This window comes from Haemorhous mexicanus, chromosome 4, assembly GCF_027477595.1.
Source record: "Haemorhous mexicanus isolate bHaeMex1 chromosome 4, bHaeMex1.pri, whole genome shotgun sequence".
In the NCBI taxonomy this organism is placed as follows: domain Eukaryota; kingdom Metazoa; phylum Chordata; class Aves; order Passeriformes; family Fringillidae; genus Haemorhous; species Haemorhous mexicanus.
Genome location: NC_082344.1, coordinates 824,206 through 846,049, shown reverse-complemented (window position 1 = coordinate 846,049; position 21,844 = coordinate 824,206). Strand labels below are relative to the sequence as shown.

At 48.7% G+C, this 21,844-nt stretch overlaps 1 protein-coding gene across 6 annotated transcripts in view; it reads left to right on the top strand.

Moving 5' to 3' along the window:
* The first annotated feature begins 1,439 nt into the window (after nt 1-1,439).
* Nucleotides 1,440-21,844, top strand: part of LOC132325940 (ras association domain-containing protein 6-like) — a 47,457-nt gene continuing 27,052 nt past the window's right edge. For 3 of the 6 annotated variants that reach the window (XM_059843471.1, XM_059843472.1, XM_059843470.1), the window contains exons 1-10: nt 1,442-1,661; nt 10,262-10,340; nt 10,703-10,854; nt 12,646-12,737; nt 13,158-13,342; nt 13,446-13,547; nt 14,564-14,615; nt 15,123-15,241; nt 15,328-15,425; nt 21,716-21,840. In XM_059843471.1, coding sequence (XP_059699454.1) covers nt 1,588-1,661; nt 10,262-10,340; nt 10,703-10,854; nt 12,646-12,737; nt 13,158-13,342; nt 13,446-13,547; nt 14,564-14,615; nt 15,123-15,241; nt 15,328-15,425; nt 21,716-21,840 — 1,078 coding nt within the window. In that variant the 5' untranslated portion in view covers nt 1,442-1,587. Of the gene's footprint in view, nt 1,662-10,261; nt 10,341-10,702; nt 10,855-12,645; nt 12,738-13,157; nt 13,343-13,445; nt 13,548-14,563; nt 14,616-15,122; nt 15,242-15,327; nt 15,426-21,715; nt 21,841-21,844 lie in introns of all 6 variants that reach the window. The other 3 variants (XM_059843474.1, XM_059843473.1, XM_059843468.1) reach the window with 2 other exon arrangements.

Sequence of the window (21,844 nt, the reverse complement as noted above, 5' to 3'; positions counted from 1 at the left end):
TAAAAAAAGCTATCTCTAGAAACCTGAGGTTTTGTTTGCTTTTTAAGTTGAAAAGTTTGGGGTCAGGATGAAGCCTGACTTATCCTTGGGGGAAGGGGAGGGTTAACATCACATTTTGCTATTGTAAGCCAATGGTGTGGTCTTCAGTCATAAAAATACCCGGGTACCTCCTGGTGCCCAACAGCTTCACGGTGTGAGTGTCCAGCGGGGTGGCAGACCTGTCAAAAACAGGTATTTGACATTTTCTTGGGTTAGACACTTGAAGTGGTCAGGCTGCTATTGCTCTCTGCTCCAGCTCTCTGATCCCAGAGCACCAGGCAGCACACTCAAGTACCTGAAGCTGGGAGAGGAAAAACCAAACCTCTGGTTTTACAGCAGTTGGGAAGCTGTGTGGGCTTGTGCTAAACTGACCCACCTGAGATGGAGCAGCTCCAGAGACTGAGCTTGGCACAAGGCTCCAAGCCCCAGCACAGAGCTTCCATGCTCTTGTGAGCTGAGTTAAAAGACCTTGTGTGCTGCTTCCCTCCTGTTTTCAGTGATTCTCAGTGTTGTAAATACCAATTAAATCCTTGTGTCAATATTTTCAAGGTGCAAAGCCAGAAACTGCAACACAAACTTTAATCCCAAACACCGGGCTTGCTGTGGTGTGTGTTTGGCAGCGTGTCCACCTCTGGACAGAAATATGCCATAGGATAGGATGAGATCAGGAATCAAACATTTCAGTATTTGAGTCTGTTCTGCCTCTCCCTAACACCAAATTATATAAAGCAAAAAGAACTTGATGTGAATCAGTGCAATAAGATGGGCGTGAAGGCAAATTCAGGTTTCGTGTTTTTCATGCTCTTCTCTGTGCCCCAATAACTTCTGGTTTTGGGGTTGATCTGGTGAATGAATTATTTGCTGGAAACAGATGGGCAAACAGTATGAATGGTGAAGGTGTGTCTTGGTTCAATTCTTTTTTCTAGCTTAAGCATCTGCTTATGCAATTTACTGCTGAGCAATTAAAGGAAGAGGCCATGCTTTCCCTCTTACAGATGCAGCTCTTGCCCAGAAATGTTCATATACAGTTCAGCGAAAAGAACTGTGTGGGGTTAAGGGATCCAGCTGTGCTGTCACAATTTGTCATAACGTTCTAAATCTACAGTGTATCCACAGTGGGGCATGATCTGATGGGTCATACCAGTTATTCCCTCAAACGCTGAGGATGGGCATGTATCTGAGGGAAAGCATGCTTTATCCCATGGATTAGGAAGCAGAAGAGGCTAAAGCCTAGCAAGTGCTTTGGGCACAGGGTGTCTCACGGCTTGTCACCAGACGATTCCAGTGGGTGGGCAGGTTGCCTCCCTTGGTCAAGTTAGCGATTAAAGCGTTAACCGGAGCCTCCTGGAGGTGGAACCGTGACTAAGGGCGGGCTCCTGTCAGCGCTTGGAGAAAGGAAAGTGGTAGGTAAATATTCCCGACGTGCACTGAGGTGCGGGGAGTGTCCTGGGCTTCCAGCATTCCCAGTTTGTTAAGCAAAACAGCAATTAACAGCCCGGAGGGTCCCGAGCGGCAGCGGAGACGGCTGTCCGCGCTGGCCATGCTGCCATGCCCCTTTCGGGGCTCGGGGAAAGGCATGTGAGACTCCTGCTGGGCTTCTCCGGCTCGGATCGCCCGGCCAGGTGAGTGCCGAGGGCGGCTGGCTCTGTTCTGCTGCGCTCTGGGGGAAGCGAGGCGCTTGCAGCCGCCCGGAGCTCCGGGCACACTCCTCCGGGGCACCGGGGTGCCGGGGGAAGGAGAAATGCTCGACAGGAGTTCCCAAAGGCCGTGTGAGAGCCGGCCGAGGCTGCGGCGGGCGGCCACAGGTAGCGGCGCTCCTCGGCGTGCCCGCGGCCAGGAGCCCGCCGTGCCCTTCATTCGCTCCGGGACTGCTCGGGGAGCGACATCGGTGACCTTGCGGCCGCTGCAAACGGCCCGTGCCGCTCGGCCGCGGCACAAAGTGACTTCTCCTAAAATGGGGTAACACATCCCTTGCACATTCGTTTGAGAGGGATGTGCAAGGGATGTGTACGCGCTCCCTCCGCTGGCAGTGCCCGAGGCAGGGAGCGTGTGCGCGTCCTGCGCTGTGCCTGGGAAAGCCAAGGGGCCGTATTCGCATAATCCAATTTACTGCTGGTTTTGTCAAATCCCATTCCGAGCCTGCCTGAGCAGAGGGCTTATGCTGTGATTTGTACTCAAGGAGTGCTCTTAATGCTCTGTACTGAGCAGCTAATTATTAAAATAAGGTGTGAAGAAATCTGAGAGCCCGAGAAAAAAACAAAGCCCTTTTTTTTAGTGGGGAAAACACAGTTGTTCGGAACAAGTACTTTGTTTTAATTACCACCTTTTTCTTTGGTGGTAGGGACATCTAATGCAAGGGAAAAGAACAAAAAAAGGGAATGTGAAGTCCCATAACTGGAGTATGTGACTAGTAAAATTATTCTGCTGATACTGAGTTTATCTATCTGAGCAAATCTTAAATTCATCTTTATAGAAACCAATCTGGATTGAAAAATTTGCTAAATTCCAGCCACTTGTGAGTTCAGAAGATGACTCAGCTGGAAGTGGTGTTGTGCCTGTGTACAAAATATCCTACGTGCGTGTAGTGGATAGCTGAGTTAACAGGCAGCTGAGCCTTGTGGTTTCTGTAAAAGAAATGGAAGAGGTTCACCCTATCCTGACTTCCTGTGGGTTTGGAAGAGCTTTGGGGAGCACTGAGTTACAATACCTAGGGCTCTTTGCTGAGCTTTGGGGTTTTAGTTTCTCTAGCAGGGGCAGAGGCACTGCACTCTGCGGGCCTGTCTTCACATATGGATGCACCAGAAAGCACATCCAGGCTCTTACACAAACTGAGCTGCTGCCTTGCTGCTCCTCTTGGCTCACTTCTGCATCCTGGGTGTCCCTCTCCTTCCAGTCCTCCGCTGCAGCTGCCTTTTTTTATCCTTGTCTAAAAATCTGTGTAGCCATTTGCTCTCAACTTCAGCTTTGTCATTCCTGGCCTCTACTGTCCCTGGTCTGAACCCCTAAGTAAATGACTTAAATATCACTGTACTGAATAAAAGGGAGCAAGTCCTCATATCTGCCTCTGCACTGACACTTGGACTTTTTCTTTGGGGAAAAAAAGAAGCCCATTTCAGGTAAGATATGAATCTTACATACAAGTACAGTTCATTACCTTTGTGAGATTTGTCTTGTGCCCTGACGTGTTGATGCTCTTGCAGCTTTGAAATGTGCACTGGTCTGTTTTCCCTTTGCTTTTCCTAGACTCCTCCAATAGTTGCAGTCCTCCTCTCAGTTTGCAGCTCCCCCAGTTTTCACGTCCTCCTGACTTTCCCTTTGCTTTCCTTTCTTTCCTTCACTACGTATTTCAGGCTTCAGTCAATCTTCCTCCAAGCATTAAGTTTCTACTTGGCTGGGTCTTAGGCAAGCAGTTTAGTACAGCCAAGATCCTACTTCCAGGTGTAACCTCTCTGAGCAAATTCTGCCCTTCTAGTCCAGTTTACCATAATGGTAAAGACACCTGTGTGATACCAAGTAAGTTCAGGAGATGGCTCTGAATAAATGGCCCAGGCAGATATGGTCGGAGTGGCTGGAAAATCAGCACGGTTGGGTTAGTTCAAATCAAAGGGAGCAGTGCAAAAGGCATTTCACCTCTGTTTGCTTCCTCAAAAGGACTACAGGGAAGTGGCATGGAAAGCAGCAGGTGATGGGAAATGAAGCAGCTTTGTGGATTTAGGGAGTGCCAGTGCAAACATCCTGGCATCTGTTGTGTCAGGGACTGGTGCTGGGGAAGGCACTGCGCCATGGCACCCACAGGTTTAGGTCTTGGCTAAAAATAAGCCAGAATGTGCCCCTGGGAAGGGTCCAGGGAGAAGAGGCTCACCTCTGGGGTGAGCTGGTGGTGTGGAAGTGTTTGGTGCAAGGCTGATAAGCACAGCAGGCCACGTAAGTGAGGAGAGCAGTGAGAGCTGTGCCTCTCCCCCAGCCACAGGAGAGAAGGCTCTGTCCTGGATATTGCGGCCGTGAGGGAGAGAAAGAGAAAGGTGTTGCTGAAGAATTGTCCCCATCACCACCCACTCTTCCAGTTAGCTTTATTTTCATCATTTTAATGGCACCTGGCTGATTTAAAGTCTGTTTGGGGTGTTTAAGGCAAATAATTTACTAGGAGCCATCCACTGTGTAGGAAAACACAGTGTCCATCCCTTTTGTGTGTGTGTGAAGGTCACTTCTCTCCATGTGCAGAGATCAGCCTTTTCTTTCAGATGAATCATTTTAAGGCCAAATAGTGTAGAAAAGAGTGCAGCCACAAGCAGTGGAGCAGTGCTGGAGCTCTCCAGTGTCTCTGCTCTACAGTTAATAGAGGTGACTTGGCTATCCACTGCTCTTAACATGTTGTTTCCTGACAGATGTCAGGAAGCTGAGGTGTATGTTCAGTTCTTCAGGTGCCAAAGTACACAAACTCCTCTGCATCTTGCAAAAAGGGCTTGAAATTACACTGACACAGGCAGCTGCTTCACTTAGAGGTCTTAAGTAAATCCCATAAAATCAGATTTCAAGGTGTGGCCAGTGGTTACTCAAGTCATTTCAGAGGGAAAACCCAAGCAGTGGTATACAGCAGTGTATTCCTCACACACAAACTCGTGTCTGTACAGAAGTCCCTGGGCTTGTTTGGCTTGCAGGTATGGTTTTGTCTTGATGGATGTCACCCAAAGGACAAAGGGAGTGCTGCTCCTCTCAGTGAGCTCCTGATAGAGCGCTGCTGGAAACACCAGCTGCTCAGGTACAGCTCACTTTGGTTGTGCACCCTGCTTTTAGGGGTTATGAAATATCTTCCTGTATATTTTGTAGGGTGGAGATCATGGTTTTTACATGCAAAACTTCTCATTTGTCCACATATGTTGTTTTTTAGAAGCTATTCATCTATGATTATGGAAAATAGGGGACATGTAAAAAAGCAGCTCAGTAGTACAGTGCACAGAGGTGAGGTGTTTACTCTTTGCCCAGCCATGGCCTCCTCAAGGTTGAATGTTCCCTAAATCAGTTTTTGGAAGGCTGCTTGTTGTGGGGACTATAGACAATCAACTACTTTGCAGGCATCTTTGACCAGGCCCTGTCCAATGCAGTCTGAAATCAGATTCAAGTCAATCCCCTGGCATAAGGGACAGTGGACATCGAGTGCTGTGAGCCAAATTCCTCTGTCATCATGCCCAAATAAGAGAAATGGAAGTGGAATGATCAGCTTCCAGGGCAGTCTTTGGACATGTTACTGCTTTTCATGGGATTCTCTGAGGGTTTTTTCCCCAGCCCTGTGTGATGCCACTTGTTCAGTTAACTCCTCAGTCTTCCTTTTATTCTGGTACCTGAGGGTGAAGGAAAGAGCCTAGACTCCATAATTAAGTTTATTGAGGAATGCATTGTTGAAGTCTCGTGGCTCTGGCTCGTTGCCTGCATAACAGGCTCAATCCCAGCATGGAACCCTGTCAATTGTATTGCTACCTCCCTGAAATTACTGTCTTGTTCTCTCTTTGCTATTCCACTTGCTTTCTTGGTGTGCTGCAGGACACTGCTGACCATCACCACTCCTTCCCTTGCCTAGTTTTAGGAATCTGGATGAGGGTGCTTGGCAGAGTCACAGTGTGTTTTGCTGTCCCTGGGTCATGCCCTGGCCACAGTGGACACGTGGATCCTGGCCAGAACCTGGGCTGCTGTCTCAGGCTGCTAGCAACTCCAGCATAATCCTGGAGTTGAGCGAGTCCTAAAACTGCTTGAGAAAGTCCTGGTAGATGTAGTGCTTGGGATTTAAAGAACTGTTATATACTTGATGGGAATGGCTTATGGCTTTTTTATTAGGAGTGGGAAATACTTGGGTTTTAAGGCTAAGTATGAAGGAGTCAAAATATGGTGTAGTGAGCCCTGAGCTTGACTGTCCCAGCCTGTGTCACTTAGCCAACTCAAGTTTTGTGCTTGATTACTATTCCATCTTGTGTAGTAGCAGCAGTGGATGCATTTACTTTTTTTTCACCTTTTGCTTAGATTCATCTCTTCTGAGTAAATGAAGCAAGTGACTATGAAGGCACAGCATCTGCCTTCTGTTTTCATCAATGAAGAGAAGTTCGTAACCAGGTAAATTATTAAAACCCTGAATATTGAATGAGTTTGCTGCTGTCTTTCACGTTATTCCACATGTATCCTTGACAGGGATCCTGTAGACAGCTGAGTCTGTAGCCACAGCAATCCCTACCACTTAGTTAGTTTGAGCTGTCTACAGAGCAGTGTTGGCCTTCACATGGAATTAAAAGAACAGAGCATTAAGCCTTAGGCTCTGTGGGTTTTGTTCCTTAAGGAGAACAGCCCTTCTAGAGGATTCTGAAATAACATTTCAGGTTAGGGAAGAAGACCTTCCTGTCTTGGAGATCTGTTGGACTTGACCCCAAGTTCCAGAGTTGAGCTCAGCTTGTCTGCAGCTTGGGGTTAGGCAGCCCTGGGTGGCAGGGTGTCTGCAGAAAGACTTTTGGGCTGCTAGCTCTCTGCTGTGGTCAGAGGAAGTGTCTCTTTCACCTACTTGTAGAAAAAGCTTGGAATTGCACTCTAACTGTCATTTGTGGGATGATTTTCCACAGTTCAGTCTCCCTGGGAGGATTTTTTTTCTACTGCTGCCCCAAACTCTGAGCCATCTGGCCTTGAGCTCCATCCCCTTTCTTAGGGGATTGTTTTTCCCCTGGTGACAAGAGCACAGGAACTGGAAGGAGAGCTTCTCCCTTCTCCCTTCTCCCTTCTCCCTTCTCCCTTCTCCCTTCTCCCTTCTCCCTTCTCCCTTCTCCCTTCTCCCTTCTCCCTTCTCCCTTCTCCCTTCTCCCTTCTCCCTTCTCCCTTCTCCCTTCTCCCTTCTCCCTTCTCCCTTCTCTCTCCCTTCTCTCTCTCTTCCCATGTCCATCGTTCTTAGTCTCCCCATGGGAAAGAAACTACCTGTGGACTCAGCCAGGGATGGGTCTGCAGTGGAGTTTATTGTGCTGCAGGAGAGATTTGTTCCTGACTCCTGATACTTTCCTGTGTGGCCTGGGCAACGCTGCTTTCTCCCTTTCCAAGGAAGGGTGTCAGGGCTTTGTCCAGAGCGCACAGGCAGCAGAGCCATCACTCCCTTTTTCTTCAAGAGTTCCTTTTATCCTGCTGCTAATTTGGGATACAGTGCTTTTGTGTCAGAGGGAACTCATGTGTGTGAACTTGGCATGCAAAAGCCTTTGGAAATGTACCAGGTGAACCAGAGTCTCTGGGGCTTCACTCCCCTATGTGCTTGCCTGTTCATGTGGTGAAATGTGCATCCCAGTTGAGACCTTTCTGCATGACAGCCATGGTTTAAACTTTCTTCACCTTGCATCAAGGGAAGTAAGGCTTTCAAGAACCACTGACATTCCATATGCACTCAGGCTTGCTTCCAATGCAATTTCCAGACTGTCATCCCTCATCTCTGCCTTGAATCTGCTGTTACACTGCTTCTCTTCCAGTTCTATCCTGCAATCTTGCTGATGGGGCAAGCTTGCTGTTTGGGAATTGCACAATGGCTGGATCAAAAGGCTGACCAAAGGTTGTGGGATGATTTGGCTGGCTGAACCGCCGTGTCTCCAGCAAAACTGCCATAAATATTCAGGGATTGTGTGTAGGCCTTGGGCAGGAGAGAGCCCAGGTGAGCTGTCCTGGCTTAGTGTTTCCAGAGAGCAGCCTGGGCTCTCTTGTGGTTCACCTCTGGGGCACCTGACCTTGCAGCTCCTTTGCATCCCACCTTTGCCACTGAAGAAAGCGGTGAATCTGCAGTGCATGTTATGTTCTTGGGCTGACTCGTTCTGCCAGTTACTTGGCTTTGGTTTCTGTTGATGGCTGTGTTTGGCTCTTGTCACAATAGCTGCTGATTTTCCAGATGCCAAACTCAGCAGAGATGGCATCTGTCTCTAGGTTAGGGCAGCAGGAAGATGTGTTACAGTAAGACTACTCCTGGAACTAGGCTGGTGCACATATTCCCTTCTGGGGCAAAAAGAAGGAAAATGTTTTTTTTTCTCTTATGTTTCTGCTACACAAGGACAAACAAGTCAGAGTGAGCTGCTGTTAATCTCTCCCTCAGGGCTTTTCTAATTGCTTGTGTGGTTTGTCACTGTTGGTTGCACTAATGCAAGGCTGAAACCTGAAAGATTTACTTACGCAAACTTCTGAGGAAGGTAATGGCAAGTTTTTCTAGACAAGACAAGAAACTGTGTGGAAATCTTGAGAGCTTGCTCTGAGAAACAGGATCTGCTTCAGAGATGACCCTTACCAGACCACTTAGTGCTGTTAGTCTATGATTTTATTTGCCTTTGCAGTCAATATGGACTAAGAGTGTGCCCCAAATCCTTATGTGTTTCTAATCCATCTTCTGGGAGCTCACCTTCCCAACTTCCTACTTGGAAAAAACCTGGGAGATAAAGCTGTCAATAAAATGATTGCCAAGTGCTCTGAAGGACAGAGAGTTGAGTTTGAAGCACCTCTGGAGCAGGATCAGCAGGTCTGTCACAACCTCTGTCAGACAGAACTGCTTATCTATCTCCTACTTGCCTGGTAATCCTGAGTTGCATCTGGAGCTTGCCTGTGTACGAGGCCAAGGCGTGCTTCATCTTGCTTGTCTGTAGCCAGTTCTGTGATCAGAGCTGGGCTTGCATCTGACTCATATCCAAACCTCCTTGCATTCCCTTTGGTGGGATGGCCTGAATGCAGTCCCTCACAGAGACACAAAGAACCTGGACTGAGCTATTCCAACCCAGTGCAAAGAAGGGCTTTGGCCACCAGTATTCTGAGGACTTAAGAACAAAGTAAGTTAATGTTGAAAGCCCTTGTTTAGAATCCAGTTGATAAAGCTAGTTGAAAGTATTTTTTGTGTGTGGGGTTGCAGTAATGTAAAGTAAATAATTTACATCCACAGAACTAGCAGGGAATGCAATGAACCTTGAGTTCAGTCCTGCAGCCCCTGTCCTCGTGTTACCTGCTAGCTAAAAGCCCAGTTGATCTTTTCCCTTCCCACCGTGGGAAAAGGCTCTCTGAAGCAGCAGGACACTCTCCTGTTTGTTAAGTGGAGAGGGAGGGATAGGTATGCCAGGGCAAGCTTTCCATGTTCATCTCTGCACAGCCTGGACATGTTACCTGCCCTCCTGGCTGTCCCTGGCTCCTCTCTGGTGTGTGGGCACCTGGGCCCAGGGGAAGGCCACATTCCTGGGGCCTGTCCCATGTGGGGCTGTCAGTTCTCTGGGGCACTTCTTCATTTACAGCTGGTGGAGGAGTTGTTAGAGTGTTTCTGATGGTACATGAGTTCTGAACAGCTCCAGCAGCTCTCTGAGGAACGTGTGCTGCAGTTTGCAGGTGCTGTGTGCTCCAGCTGTGGGCCTGCTGTGCCAACAGGCACTGTTTGGAAACAAACTCAGTGTCCTCACACATCACTGTGAGGCAGGACATGAAACCATTGCAATGGTTAGTCCACAAGGAAGAATTTGTACACTTCCATGCAGTTGTTCCCCGTGGTTAGCCACCTCTGCTGGTGGGAATTGCTTGCTTGAATTACAGTCTGAGCCATCTTTAGGTGGTGTGGGGAAGAGTGTTTCATTCTCATGGCCTTGAAATGCATTTCCATGAATTCTGTCATTGCTCAGCCCTCCATAGCCTGAGCTGCAGCTGGCTTTGTCTCCATGGCTCCTTGCTTCTTGGCACAGGTTCTCTTCATCTCCTGCCTTTCTCCTCTCAGCAAAGACGTGGTGAAAAGCTGTTTTGTTTCAGGCAGAGGGAAATAGAAATGGTAGACATCCTGTATGTGTTTGGAGGCAGGAAAAGTATCTGAAGCAGTATGAGAACTGAATGGAAGCCATCATGCAGGGAAAACCAAGTGTAGCCTGGTGAAAGCAACCTGCAGCATTGGTGCTTGGGGATGTTGTTCTGTTTGCTTCCTCCTCATGCCTGCTACAGAGGTGCAAAGTACAAGCTATGCTGGGGCAGCATTATTAAGGTCATGTGAGAGTGACTAATTAATTTCCTCTGGGTCTTTAAAGAGCAACCTATGAGCAACCCAGTAACTTGGCAAAACTTTTCTCTCAGAAAATGAAGTATGGATCATTAATAAACCTATACAAGGATGCAGTGGGTAGCACAGTTATGGGGTGTTACCCTGCCACATACCACCTGCATTTTACAGTGATGTTAAACAATTTTTTTTCCATTGTAATCTTTATTCTAGAGAGCAGCTCCGTTCTCTTCTGAAGAATTACAACTCCTACTATTCAGATCAAGAGAATCTGCAACTGACATATAATCAGGTAAGGATTTAGGGGTGAGAAACTCCACTGATCTGGACATCACAAATTGGTGCTCTCTTCTCCTCACGGCACTGGACTGCAGCTCCACTTGCTGTGGTGTTGTTGTTGCACAACATGTTCCATCTAATATCATAAACCAGAACTGGTTTCCTGAACTGATCAGGTCAGCCTGCAGCTTTGGCTGTTTTGGAAATTGCTCAAAACTGAGGTTATGTGTTCTTCCAAGTAATCTGTGCCAGGGCTGTGTCAGCCTCAGTGATTTCATTGTATTCCTGTTACTCTGAGGGGAGACAGATTATTATTAGCTGATTACTTTTACTCCATTATTGTGCAGCACTGACTATGTCCCTGTTTTTCTCCAGCCAGAAGGAAGCACCCCCTTCATTGAAGGAATCCTCTCGATATTCTGGGGCGTGCGGCATCCTATCCGGTTAAAGATTCAGGATGAGAAGCAGATACCCTCTTTTGTAACCCTGAAGTCTACAGAGAATGTGGGCTTCTTCCCTAGTAAAAGGTAATGCTTGGACTTCCCTGGGGAGGCTAGCATTGCAAGGTAGCTCGTGCTGTGCCCTCAGAGGCTATGGCTGGCTGCCCTGGATATCCCAGATTCCCCAAAGGCCCTGGTGGTCCCTGGACAGCAGAGCCTTTGAACAGCCTCTGCTGGGCAGGAAGGTGTGTGCTTGTAGCATCTGGTTTGGCCCTCAGCCTGAGGAGCTGGAGGAGGCTGCTCTTTTTCATGGGAACTGACAGTTCCTATACAAGGAGTGGGAAATTGATGTATATAAAAATATAGGAAAAGAGCCAAACAACCCCACCCTGTTTCCATGTGCACCTGATACTGGTAGCCCCTGAGAGGGCTCGTGTTGGTGCACACACTGAAGCATGAAGCCAGAATCTGGTGGGTAAATGGGATTGTCTGTCCCAGCTTCCATTCCCAGGTATGTGAGGTCTAGAGCCATTGCTGCTTGGGTGAAGTTCAAGTCAGGCAATGGATACTGGCTCTGTCTGTGCAAAATTTGGTGTAAAAACCCCTTAAAATGCCCACAGACCAGGTATTCCAGCTGCTGCCAATGGCATTTTCTATCCCAGGGTGTTGTGCTCAGCTGATACAGGTACTCAGTGTACTTTTTCTTTGTTTTGAACACTGTTTCCCCAGCCTTGGTTGGTTAATTTGATGAGCTGATTCTGAGTCTTGTAATGCAGAGGCAGAGCCAATGTTCACCCTGAATGACTCCCTGATAAATTGAGTATTGCAGAGTTTATTTTTCTAATGACTTATTGTCTTAGGTTGCATGTGGGGCATGTTGGAACTGAACTGGGGATACAATTCTTCCACCTTTGCAGCTGTGGAGTTCCAGTAAAGCCTTCTTCCCCATCTCTGGCTGCTGAAATTCAGGGATGAATTTTGACAGGAATAACTAGGAAAGACCCTGAGTTTTAGGCAAATCTGGCTCTCAGTTTACCTTGACCAGGTCTGCTGGTGTGGGGTGCACCTGGCTGGCAGGGCAGTTCTTTAAAAACTTCTGGCTGCTGGAAATCTGTATGCTAAAGTAAACATTCACTCAGGATCCCAGAAACCTGGGGCTGCCCTGACATGCTTTAAGGTATGCAGAGCAGCTTGGCTGTCTGATCTTAAAGGAACTTGGTAAATGTGTGGAATACAACCAAGATCTTGTTTGGCATGTAAATTGGGGGTAGCTGAATATTGTTGGGAATACATATATACATATACATGTGAAATTCATTTTTAATATTGCACTACAAATTGGTTTCTTCTCAGTCAGAGCAGTAACTGGATGAAGAGCTTGTGCTGAAGAGTTTAGGCCATGATTTATGGAAATATTGACAAGAATACAGGTTTTCTGAAAGGCTGGATGGAACTTCCTGCTCTCATACACAGCTGGTTTGGACAGCACAAGGGGCTGTGTGTAATTTAACCTGTGTAACAGTCCTGTGTTCTGTAACTATTAAACAACAATATGTGTGTTTTGTGTGCCTGCCTGGTAGTCTGAGTCTGATCAATCCAGGATGTTGCTGTAAAACAGATCAGGAATTCCTGCAAGTTGTTTAGGTTGTGTCCTGGCTGATGTTCAACAGGCTTTAAATGGGATGTGTTACATTTGGGATCCCTGGTCATACTGCATTTTAATATGGTTTTGTCATGACTTAAACTGCAGTTGCCATGCTGAAGTCGGTAAGTTGAGCAGGGATAGGAATGTATGACATGACCCCTGACCACAGGATAAACTGCAGTCACCGAGTTAATGAGGAGCAGGCAATGATAACTTTGTGTTTGGTCTTTCAGGGGAATGACTCGCTGGGGGGAGTTTGATGACCTCCATCACATCAGCGGGGACACACTGAACTCGACTGAGGAGCAGCCAGACCTCGAGCCAAGTTAGTGTCAGTGCTCTCAGGTTAACCAAAAATTCTGTGCTCTGTGACAGTGCAAAAGGCCCCTCGCACGTCAGCCCTTCCCTGCCAGCAGAGGGAAATCTCTTTGCTCTGTGTCACACGTGCTGCGAGCTGGGGAAACACCCACCTAGGGCTGCTTAGGGCTGTGCAGGCGACTTGGTGAGCAGCCAGTGGCAATGAGCTGTGCTTCCATCCAAGAAATCATTCCCAAGGGAGCAAAACAGCAAACTGCAACCCCTGCAAGCAGCCTGTTCTTCATCGTATGCCTGTGCCTTGTTCCTTTCCTGCTCCAACCCCCCGGAAAATAACAAATAGTAAACAGTAAATGAAGCCCTTCACCGAGAGCCTCCTTCCTCTGGGGTGCTGGCAGCTGCACACGATGTGTGCTTCCATTCTGTCCAGGTTATCCGTGCTATGAAAGTCACACACTCAGGACCAGGAGGGAGCAGGAGCTCGACTGTGCCACCCTGCCCCGGAGCAGCAGCGACGCCACGGCCGTGCGCAGGAGGAACAAGCTGCCCACCATCACCAGGACAGAAGTGGAAACTCACAGGTTCTCTATCAATGGCCACTTCTACAACCACGAGGTAGGAGATTTTAGGCTTAGCTTTGCCACCTGAGGGACGGGGAGCCCTGCCCAGTGAGGTGTGCCTCACGATCACACTGTGGTGTGGCTGTTCCTGTTCCCAGACATCAGTTTTCACTCCAGCTTTTGGGTCGGAAACCAAAATAAGAATCAACAGCCAGATGAGGACCAGACAAGTGATAGAACAGTTGCTCCGGAAGTTCAAGGTAAGTCTGCTGGCAGGAGGAAGCGTGGCCGTGTTCTGGAAGCATTCACCGGGATGTGCACTCCAGCACTGCGGGAGAGATGGGGAGCAGCTGGGTGAGGCCAGTGCGTGGGGCAGAGTGTGAGAAGCCCAGACGGGCACTTTTCACCGCGGCGGTGCTGCCCTCCCGCGGACAGCCCCGGGAGCTGCGGCCCGCGGAGAACAGCAGCAGTTATCCCAGCTTTCGGGGTAATTCTTGCTCTGAGAGCCCGGCGTGTGGACAGATGGGAAGGTTCCAGCTGAAAGTACTGCTCCAGGCCAGTGCCATGCTGTCTGAAACTACTTTTTTTTCTTAATTTCCTTGGAACCATCTCCCACAAGCAATGTCATATGTGGCCAGAAGTAGCTTTGCCCTTACTGCTGCAAATTTCTCAAAAATCTTGTTTTTGTACTGCTGCTTAGTGTTTAATTTATACTTTAATGGTCTTAAACTTCCCATTTAACTTGTCTAGAGACTTCACTATTGCAGAATTACTTTGTGTGGTTAGAAGGACTTATGAGTTTCTTGGAAAACTTCTAGGAGTAATAAGGAAGGGAATTACAGAGCAGGGAGTAGAGTTGTAGGGAATAAAGTGCAAAGTGTTCAAAAGCTCTGCTGTTTTCTGAATGTGGCTGTCAGGCACGAGGGTAGGTCACAGAGGTTTACCTTGATGGCAGCACAAATAGCAGATCTACATGTGATGGGAGAATAAGCTATAGGCAGCAGTTAAGGATGCTGCAGGGAAAGCAGGCAGGAAAGATCTGGGTTTCCAGTGTGTTACTGATTTGGGCACGTGGGAACACAAGGGTTAGGGCTGGCCCAGGGACAGTGAACCTGGCAGCACAGCTTTCTGTCTTATCCACCTCCAGTGTCTTTAACTCTTGTACAGACAGGATCCCTGTCTCAGACTTTGATCCAAATCTCTGAGCTGAGACACACAAGGGAAATGCTCTGGGAAGGTCTGTGAGTCTGAATGGAATTTCTTTTCTTTTTCACAGATAGAAAACAGCCCCCATGAATTTGCACTTTACGTTATCCATGCATCTGGAGGTAAGCCAGCCCCTGCTGCCTGATCACTTCAGCTCCGATCATTCTGTGTGTGTGTGTGGAATGTGTCCCTTGGAGTAACAGGGCTTGTCCCAGGCCTCTGTCCTTGTTTGTGCACTGTGTGTCTGCTGTGGCATTTTGCCTCCTCAGGGACCCTTCTGAGATGTCTCCTCTGGAGAGGAACAGCTGAATAATTGTGTGTATTTCAGCTGACAGCTTTGCATTGCATATGCTGAGTTCAAAGTACTCACTGTTCAGTGGAAACAGGTTACTTCCATAGCAGCTTACTCTTTTCCAGAGAAGGGGGATTTGATCTTAACCAGTGGGAACACCGGCGAGAATAGGAGGGAACTGGGGGAGAAGGTATTTTAAATGGCACAATATTAGGGACCTGTTAGGGATCTGGTAATTGCACTCAAGTCAGATCCTTGTCAGGAAAAAAGACTGCAGGTGGTAGATGGAGCCCCTGTGGGATGTTCCATGTTTTATGACACTGCTTGTACATTCCAGAAAAGAAGCAGCTGAGGAGTAGAGATGTTCCCTTGCTGCACAGGCTGCTGCAGGGGCCCTCTGAGAAGGCTGCCAAGTTCTTTCTCATGGATGGGGATGTGGAAGAGATCAGCAGTGATGTATGTATATCCTCGCTTCTCATAGCTCCTGGAGCTCTCCTCAGTGACCACAGTTACTAGTGCCTTTCTTGTCTCCTCCTTGTTAGGTGGCTCAGTACATTTCATTCCATCTTCCCTTTTTGGAATCCATTCTGCACAGAATAAATGAAGAGGAGGAGCAGGAGATTCGACAGACAACTGCAAGGTAAACAGACACAAAATGAGGTGTCACAGAGTCCAGGGCAATCTGTACCATTGTGCCCTGCCTAAGAGGAGAACGTATGGATGTAGCAGAGTGCAGGTAGAACACTGTGATGGGAAGGTTGGAGGGATTGGGAGGGTTTGTAATCCTTTCCCTATCCTGCTGCTCTAAAAGATTCCATAATTAATACAGACTACACACTACAAGAGTGGGTCTTCAGAAAATTTGGACCCTCAGGGAAACTTCTCTTTATTGTGTTTGCTGTCTGCTTCTGAGCCTTTGACTGGCTCGGTCTGTTCTTGCTGCTGTTCCCTTGGAAAGGGAAAATGCAGCATCACACATGGTACCATTTTGGTTCTGAAGCATTTAGGCCACATCAGTGCCAGATGTAACCTTAAAACTTGGGGTGAGTGTCAGGAATCCCCCTGGCAGTAGCTCAGAATGCCCCACAGGTACAAGCCAGAGGAGGTCCCATATTTGTGAGCCTCTCCTGAATCCAGAGGCTACAGATCTGTTACTGCATGATGGGCTGATAATCATGTTGAATCAAGGTGTCAGGAAACGTTTAGAAAATATTAACCTTGCCTGCATTGGGAAAGTTGGACACGGCCACAAAAGTTGGGAATGGACCCACATGTGAGCAGCTGGCTGGAGTTTGGGCTGAAAGTTTGCAGAGGTAATTTCAATGCCTTCTCCCTCTGAGGTACGTACGAGAGAAGAGGCTGATCCAGCAGCACCTGCGCAGTCGGAGCGCGAAGAAAACAGAGACCACGGTGTGATGGGACAACACTGGGAACGCCCCTGGGAATGCCTGGGCTGCTGAGGGGCAGTCCTGCTGCTGCCTTCTGGGGCTGGCACTGAGCAGTGAGGGTGGGAGAAGTCCCTCCTCACCATTAACCCCTGCAACGCTGCGGTGCAGGCTGCAAGCACCCACGGAGATGCGCTGTGTCACCCAAACTGCAGATGCTGGATCTGACTTGGAACTTGGGCAAAAGCTCCCCTGAAAAGCCCAAGGCTTTAAATCCTGCTGATGTGTGACCTGGCACCCGGAGGCTGGCGTAGAAAAATACTGCAATAACCAATGTGCTGATAGAAAATATGCAAACTAGGAATGTGGTTATCCCTCTGTTAAAGAAATGTTCTATCATATTAGCAGAAAGCTTTTCAGCAGAGCCAAGCGGCAGGAGATATTTATGTATTTAAGATTGCAGGTAGAATGTCCTTTTAAGTTATAAAACACTCATGCAAGATGCCTGAAATCCACTGGCTTCAGGCTGGTGGATGCTGAAACTGCTTCAGCTTTGAGCTGCTGTTAGAGAAACATAACTGGAAACCCTCCCACTTAGGAGCTGCTCAGCTCTTAGCAATGACAGGGAATTTATTGCTGAAATACCTTGTGCACTGCCAAGTAAGAGCTGACTGAACACTGCTGGCTCCTGAAAGGCATCTCAGTGGTTTCTGTAGCTGGAGCTGTTGATGGTGTTCCTTCCTGAGTGTTCTGTTTGACAGGGAATGGAGAGGTGCTCAGCGAGAGGCTGCGTGTCACAGCCACGGAGGGCTGGGCCCACGGCCTCCCCAGGGATGCAGTCTGGCCCCAGCCCAGCCCCACGCGGGGCACAGCAGCCAGGTCCTGACACAGCTGTTGGGTCCTTCTGGCTGAGCTGTGTTCCATGTTAGAGCTCCAGTTACAGAGATGGAAATAAAATAAATCTGTGCCCGGCTCCTTGTCCTCCTGCATAGCTGGTTGTCTGTACCTGGTGTCTGTGCCTTACCTCAGCTGCCTTTGTCTCATGCAGGTAACAAATGCTTGTGAGGGAGGACAGGCATGTGCAGAACACGTGGCCTAGAAATTGTATGGAGTAAATCAAACTGTAAAACTTTACACTGCCTGAAATCCTGTTACTGGGATGGGAATTCAGAAGGTAAAGGCCAAGGTGCTGATATTGAGGCTCCTCAGGTTGCAGCAAGTGTGTTATTTCAAAGTTACAATTCTATAATCCTGCCCAGGAGAATGGTTAGGGACAAGGGAGCACAGAGGGCAGAAATAAAAATAATTCACAATTAAGAGGTAGGAATTAAATAGGCCATTTTTGTCACCATCTGATGTTCAAGACTTGAATCCTTTTCAATTCTCTTGTCTTGCTGAACTGGGACTGAAAACTTCTGGCAGACAGCTCTGGGACAGACACAGAGCTGGTGCTGTTGGCCAGGATTTCAGAGTAAGTGCAATCATGCTGTGACTCCTGGGGGGCTGGTTCTTTCTGAGTGCTGTGCTGCCTAAATGAACCATTTCTGATAAATACAGGCAAGAGCAGGGGCAGAATCTCTTCCAAGGTATTCCGGGACACTCAAGGAACCACAGCAAGGACACACAGGTGACAGGAAATGGGAGTCACTCGGGTTTGGACAGACACGAAGCCATTAACCACAGAAACAGTGATTGCAGTCTATATCTTACCTGAATTTGTCCACTGGATCTCATTTGCACTTACACTTCACAAGCCTGGGATTTAAAATGCCTTTCTTTGTTTTGTTCTGTGGCTATTTGGGATAATATATTTCCTACCAGAAGGTGGTGGCCACAGCCAAACCCTGAACTTCCATCACTGAGCTTATTGTTTCAGTGGATTTCCTTACAGGGATTCAGCCTTCCTCTGACTTAAGGTGGCTTTTTGTCACTTGGTTTGCTTTAAATGCTCCCTGTGCTCTTTGTGTCACTTGTCCAGCGAGGACCTTCCCATGAACTGTGCAGCTCCTGATGCCGACAGCATTGGATGAGTTTTGGACCCTGGAAAAAGGAAAATCCTTGGGAACAACAGTGTCAGGAGGGTGCCTGATGTGTGTGTGACATGTTTAGTGCTCATTAGGCAGTGACTGCACTCGCACTAATTAATGGGCACGAGAGCAGCAGGCCGGGCTCGGCTCGGTTCGGCTGAACTCGGTGCCGCTCGCAGGGTTCGGCCGTTCTCGGCTCGGTTCGGCCGGACTCGGAGCCGCTCGCTGCATTCGGAGCTCAGCTCGGTTCGGTCCGACGAGCCTGGTAATGTTCACCTTGGTTCGACTGATCTCGTGTTGGTTCGGCTTATCTAGTTCGGTTCGGCTGAACGCGGCTCCGTTCAGCTGACCTCAGGTAAACTCGGACCGATTCGGCAAATCCCGGCCACATTCGGCCCTTCGTGTGCACTCGGCCATTATCGGCCACACTCGGCTATTATCGGCAAATCCCGGCCAGATTCGGCCCTTCGTGTGCACTCGGCCATTATCGGCCACACTCGGCTATTATCGGCAAATCCCGGCCAGATTCGGCCCTTCGGGTATACTCGGCCGTTATCGGCCACACTCGGCTATTGCCGGCTACACTCGGCCACATTCGGCTCTTCGGCCAAACCCGGCGTTGCTCCGCGATACAATGGCGGCCTGTGGCCGGGCGCCGCTGGGCGGCCTGAGCCCCGTGAGGGGACAGAGCGCTGGGACAGCCGCCTCATGGCGGGTCACCCAGTCCCTGCCCGCCCCCCCGTCCGCCGGAGCGCGCCCTGCCGCGCAGAACGCGGCCTTGAGGCAGGAGCGGGGACAATGCCCTTGGCTGGGCAGCCGCGCGGAGCGGGCGGACGGTGCCCTCAGGTGAGCGGCCGAGGGGCGGGAGCTGGGCCGGGCTCGGCCGGGCCCGTGGCACCCCCAGCGGGACGTGCGGGCTTTGGGCCCTGCGGCGTGGGACGGGTCTGTCCCGCGGCTTGCGGCTCTCTGGGGTCCTGTTCCGTGCAGCAGAGCCCCTGCTCGTCCCCGCTGCGTGGCGGCGTTTTACAGTGTGAGAGACAAAGCCCGCTCTTAGGAGTTTTTAGAGGTTTGTCAAGGGATAAAAGGCAGCGCTTGGGTGCTTGGCTGTTTGCCAAGAGCGCCCGGTTACCTTAAACCGTGCTCTCTATATACTGTTACATTGCAGTGCTGCATGCAAATTCAGTAGCGTTTATACATATTCTAACAGTCCTTTGAATTTAAATGGTCTTTCGCTTGGTTTTAACCTTTCACTTGTCTTCACGCCATACTTTTAATTTTTTTAAATTTAATTTTTTATTTTATTTGTATTACTTTAATATATTTTATTTTTTTCCTGTTGTGCCATGCTAGTTGTTTTTTTTTTTCATTCCCTGATAACGACGGTCAATAAATTCTTCCCTTTTTTAGGTGCTCTGATTTCTGTTTCCATCATCTTGTGTTTCAGATAAGATAGTCCCCAAATGTGGGAAATCACCTAATTATTTGACACCATTTTCTGAGTTAGTTACACGTAGAAGCATTTTAACGTTTCACGGTCTCTATCACACTACAGTCCTAAGATAGTATTTATTACATACAATTTATAAAATCTGTACAGTGCATATATCAACTGAGAGATTGTACTTTATCAGGAGCAGAAATTACAGACTGTACTCTCTCAGGATTGTTGTGGTCAATAACACCATGCCAGAGCTAACACAGAAATGCCCAAGGCAATAACTTCATTTGTTATTGATTATTCTGGGGTGGGCTGAGCTCTGTTTTCCGGGAAGCAGCGGGCTGGATGTCCCTGTGCCCACCCCGTGGGTCCCAGAGAGAAGCTGCTCCTGTGGCTGCAGCTGAGGGTCACTGGGAAACCTGAACAGTCCTGGTGGAAACCGATGGAAAACCAGCTTTTGTTGGGTTTTGGACTTGACATTTTCCCCGATCTGTGTGTTTTGCCTTAGGAACCAGGAACTGGGGACCAAGACATTTTGTTACCCTAGAAGGGACGAGTTTATTTGTATTTATTTCCTGACCCACCTGGAATGATTTGGGTTTCAGTTGGCACCTGAGAGCCTCTTTTTGTGTCCTGGGTGAGGTCGTGGCTCTGAAAGGGGTAAAAGTGGGAGCAGGAGGGTGGGTAGAGAGGAGAGCAGTGGCGGGGGTCAGTGAGACTCTGGGGATTTGCTTCTGCAAAGGGCCCTCAGTTGCTTGTTGGGAGTCCTGGGAACAGACCTGGGAGTCCCTGGGAAACGAGGATAGTGCAGCTGGAGAGCTGAGAGTGGAGAGTCTGCAGTGGATGTTGTCTGGTCAGTCTCCTGATGTCCCGTAGCTACTGCTGGGCTGGCACCAAGTCACCTCCTGGGTCTGGACACCCTCAAGGCAGGGGTGGTTTTTAAATGTTTTAAATGCTGCAGCAGCTGCCTCAGATGGGGTGAGTGTGAGGATATCCAGCTCTTCCTTAGGGCTTGGAGCATGGCAGGGTGCAGAGCTCATGTTCAGTCTTGTTTAAACACTTTCAATAGCAAAATATTTAAAAACAGAGGCTTTGAGGAAATAACATACAAGAGTCTGTTGCAAGCGTAGGTACAAGGTGTCTTTATTAAAGACCCACATTGATGGATGTTTTGTCAAACCACTCTGGGGACAGAACGTGTCCCAGAAGTTCATTAACCCCTTGTGTTCTGCTGGTGGGGCAGTGTCTGACCCCCGGTCTCGGGGGCTGTGTGGCTCATCCTCCCTGGAGCAGGGTCACCCGGTGAGGGTGAGCCACGGAGGTTCACTAGTTGGAGCAGGTGAGGATCTCTTGGTAGTTGTTGTTGCTGGCTTTAATGTCACAGCTGCAGCATTCCTTCCCTGCAGCAGCACTTCGAGCTCCCCTGCTGGGCAGGGAGCAGCTCTGGCCTGGGGCTGTCAGTCTCATCAGTTCCATTATCAAAAGGGGGGGTGTACTTTTCATTTTTTTAAGTATTGCACTGGATTTTGGCATGTCAAATGGCACTACCAAAACAGAATTGGAACAACCAAACTTGGGGACTCTGCAGTGAATTCCTTTAATGTGTTTGTGTGGGTGCAGGAAATGCCAAATCCCAAAGCAATTCCACGCCTGTAGCTTCAAGTGCCACATCTTTAAAACCAAGTGCTCAGCGTGGGCTTTCTTGTGTCCCAAAAGCAAAAACCCTTTCTCTGTGAGGTTTTGGAGGGGTTTCTCTTTGGGATTTCTTGTGATGCAGCACCCTGGGTGTCCCTTCCTTTGTGCAAAGTCCAGTGGTAAAGGATTGAATAACTGACCTGTGGGGTCTGGGACAAAAAGGGTTCTGTTAAAATTAGGCAAAGAATGCAATAAGAAAAATGAGCTTCCTTTTAATGTCTGAAATAGTTAGGAATAAAAATGCTGGCAAAGGGCACTTTTATGTTTGAATTGGTGTCACCTCTCATGGATAAAACCCCGTAGTGAGCAATCAGACCAGAAAGATGAAAGCTTGGATCCTTTGACTTCCACAGTGGATTAATTTTCTTTTCCTCCTCTCTTTCAGGACAGGAAAAATCATCAGACTCCTGCCATCTTTGCCAAAAGGTTCAGTGTTTAAGCAGCCAAAGGCAAGAGGCTTCAGCACCAGGGGTCTGTGCTGCAGGACTCTGGTCCTGCCCACGCTGTGGGGTAA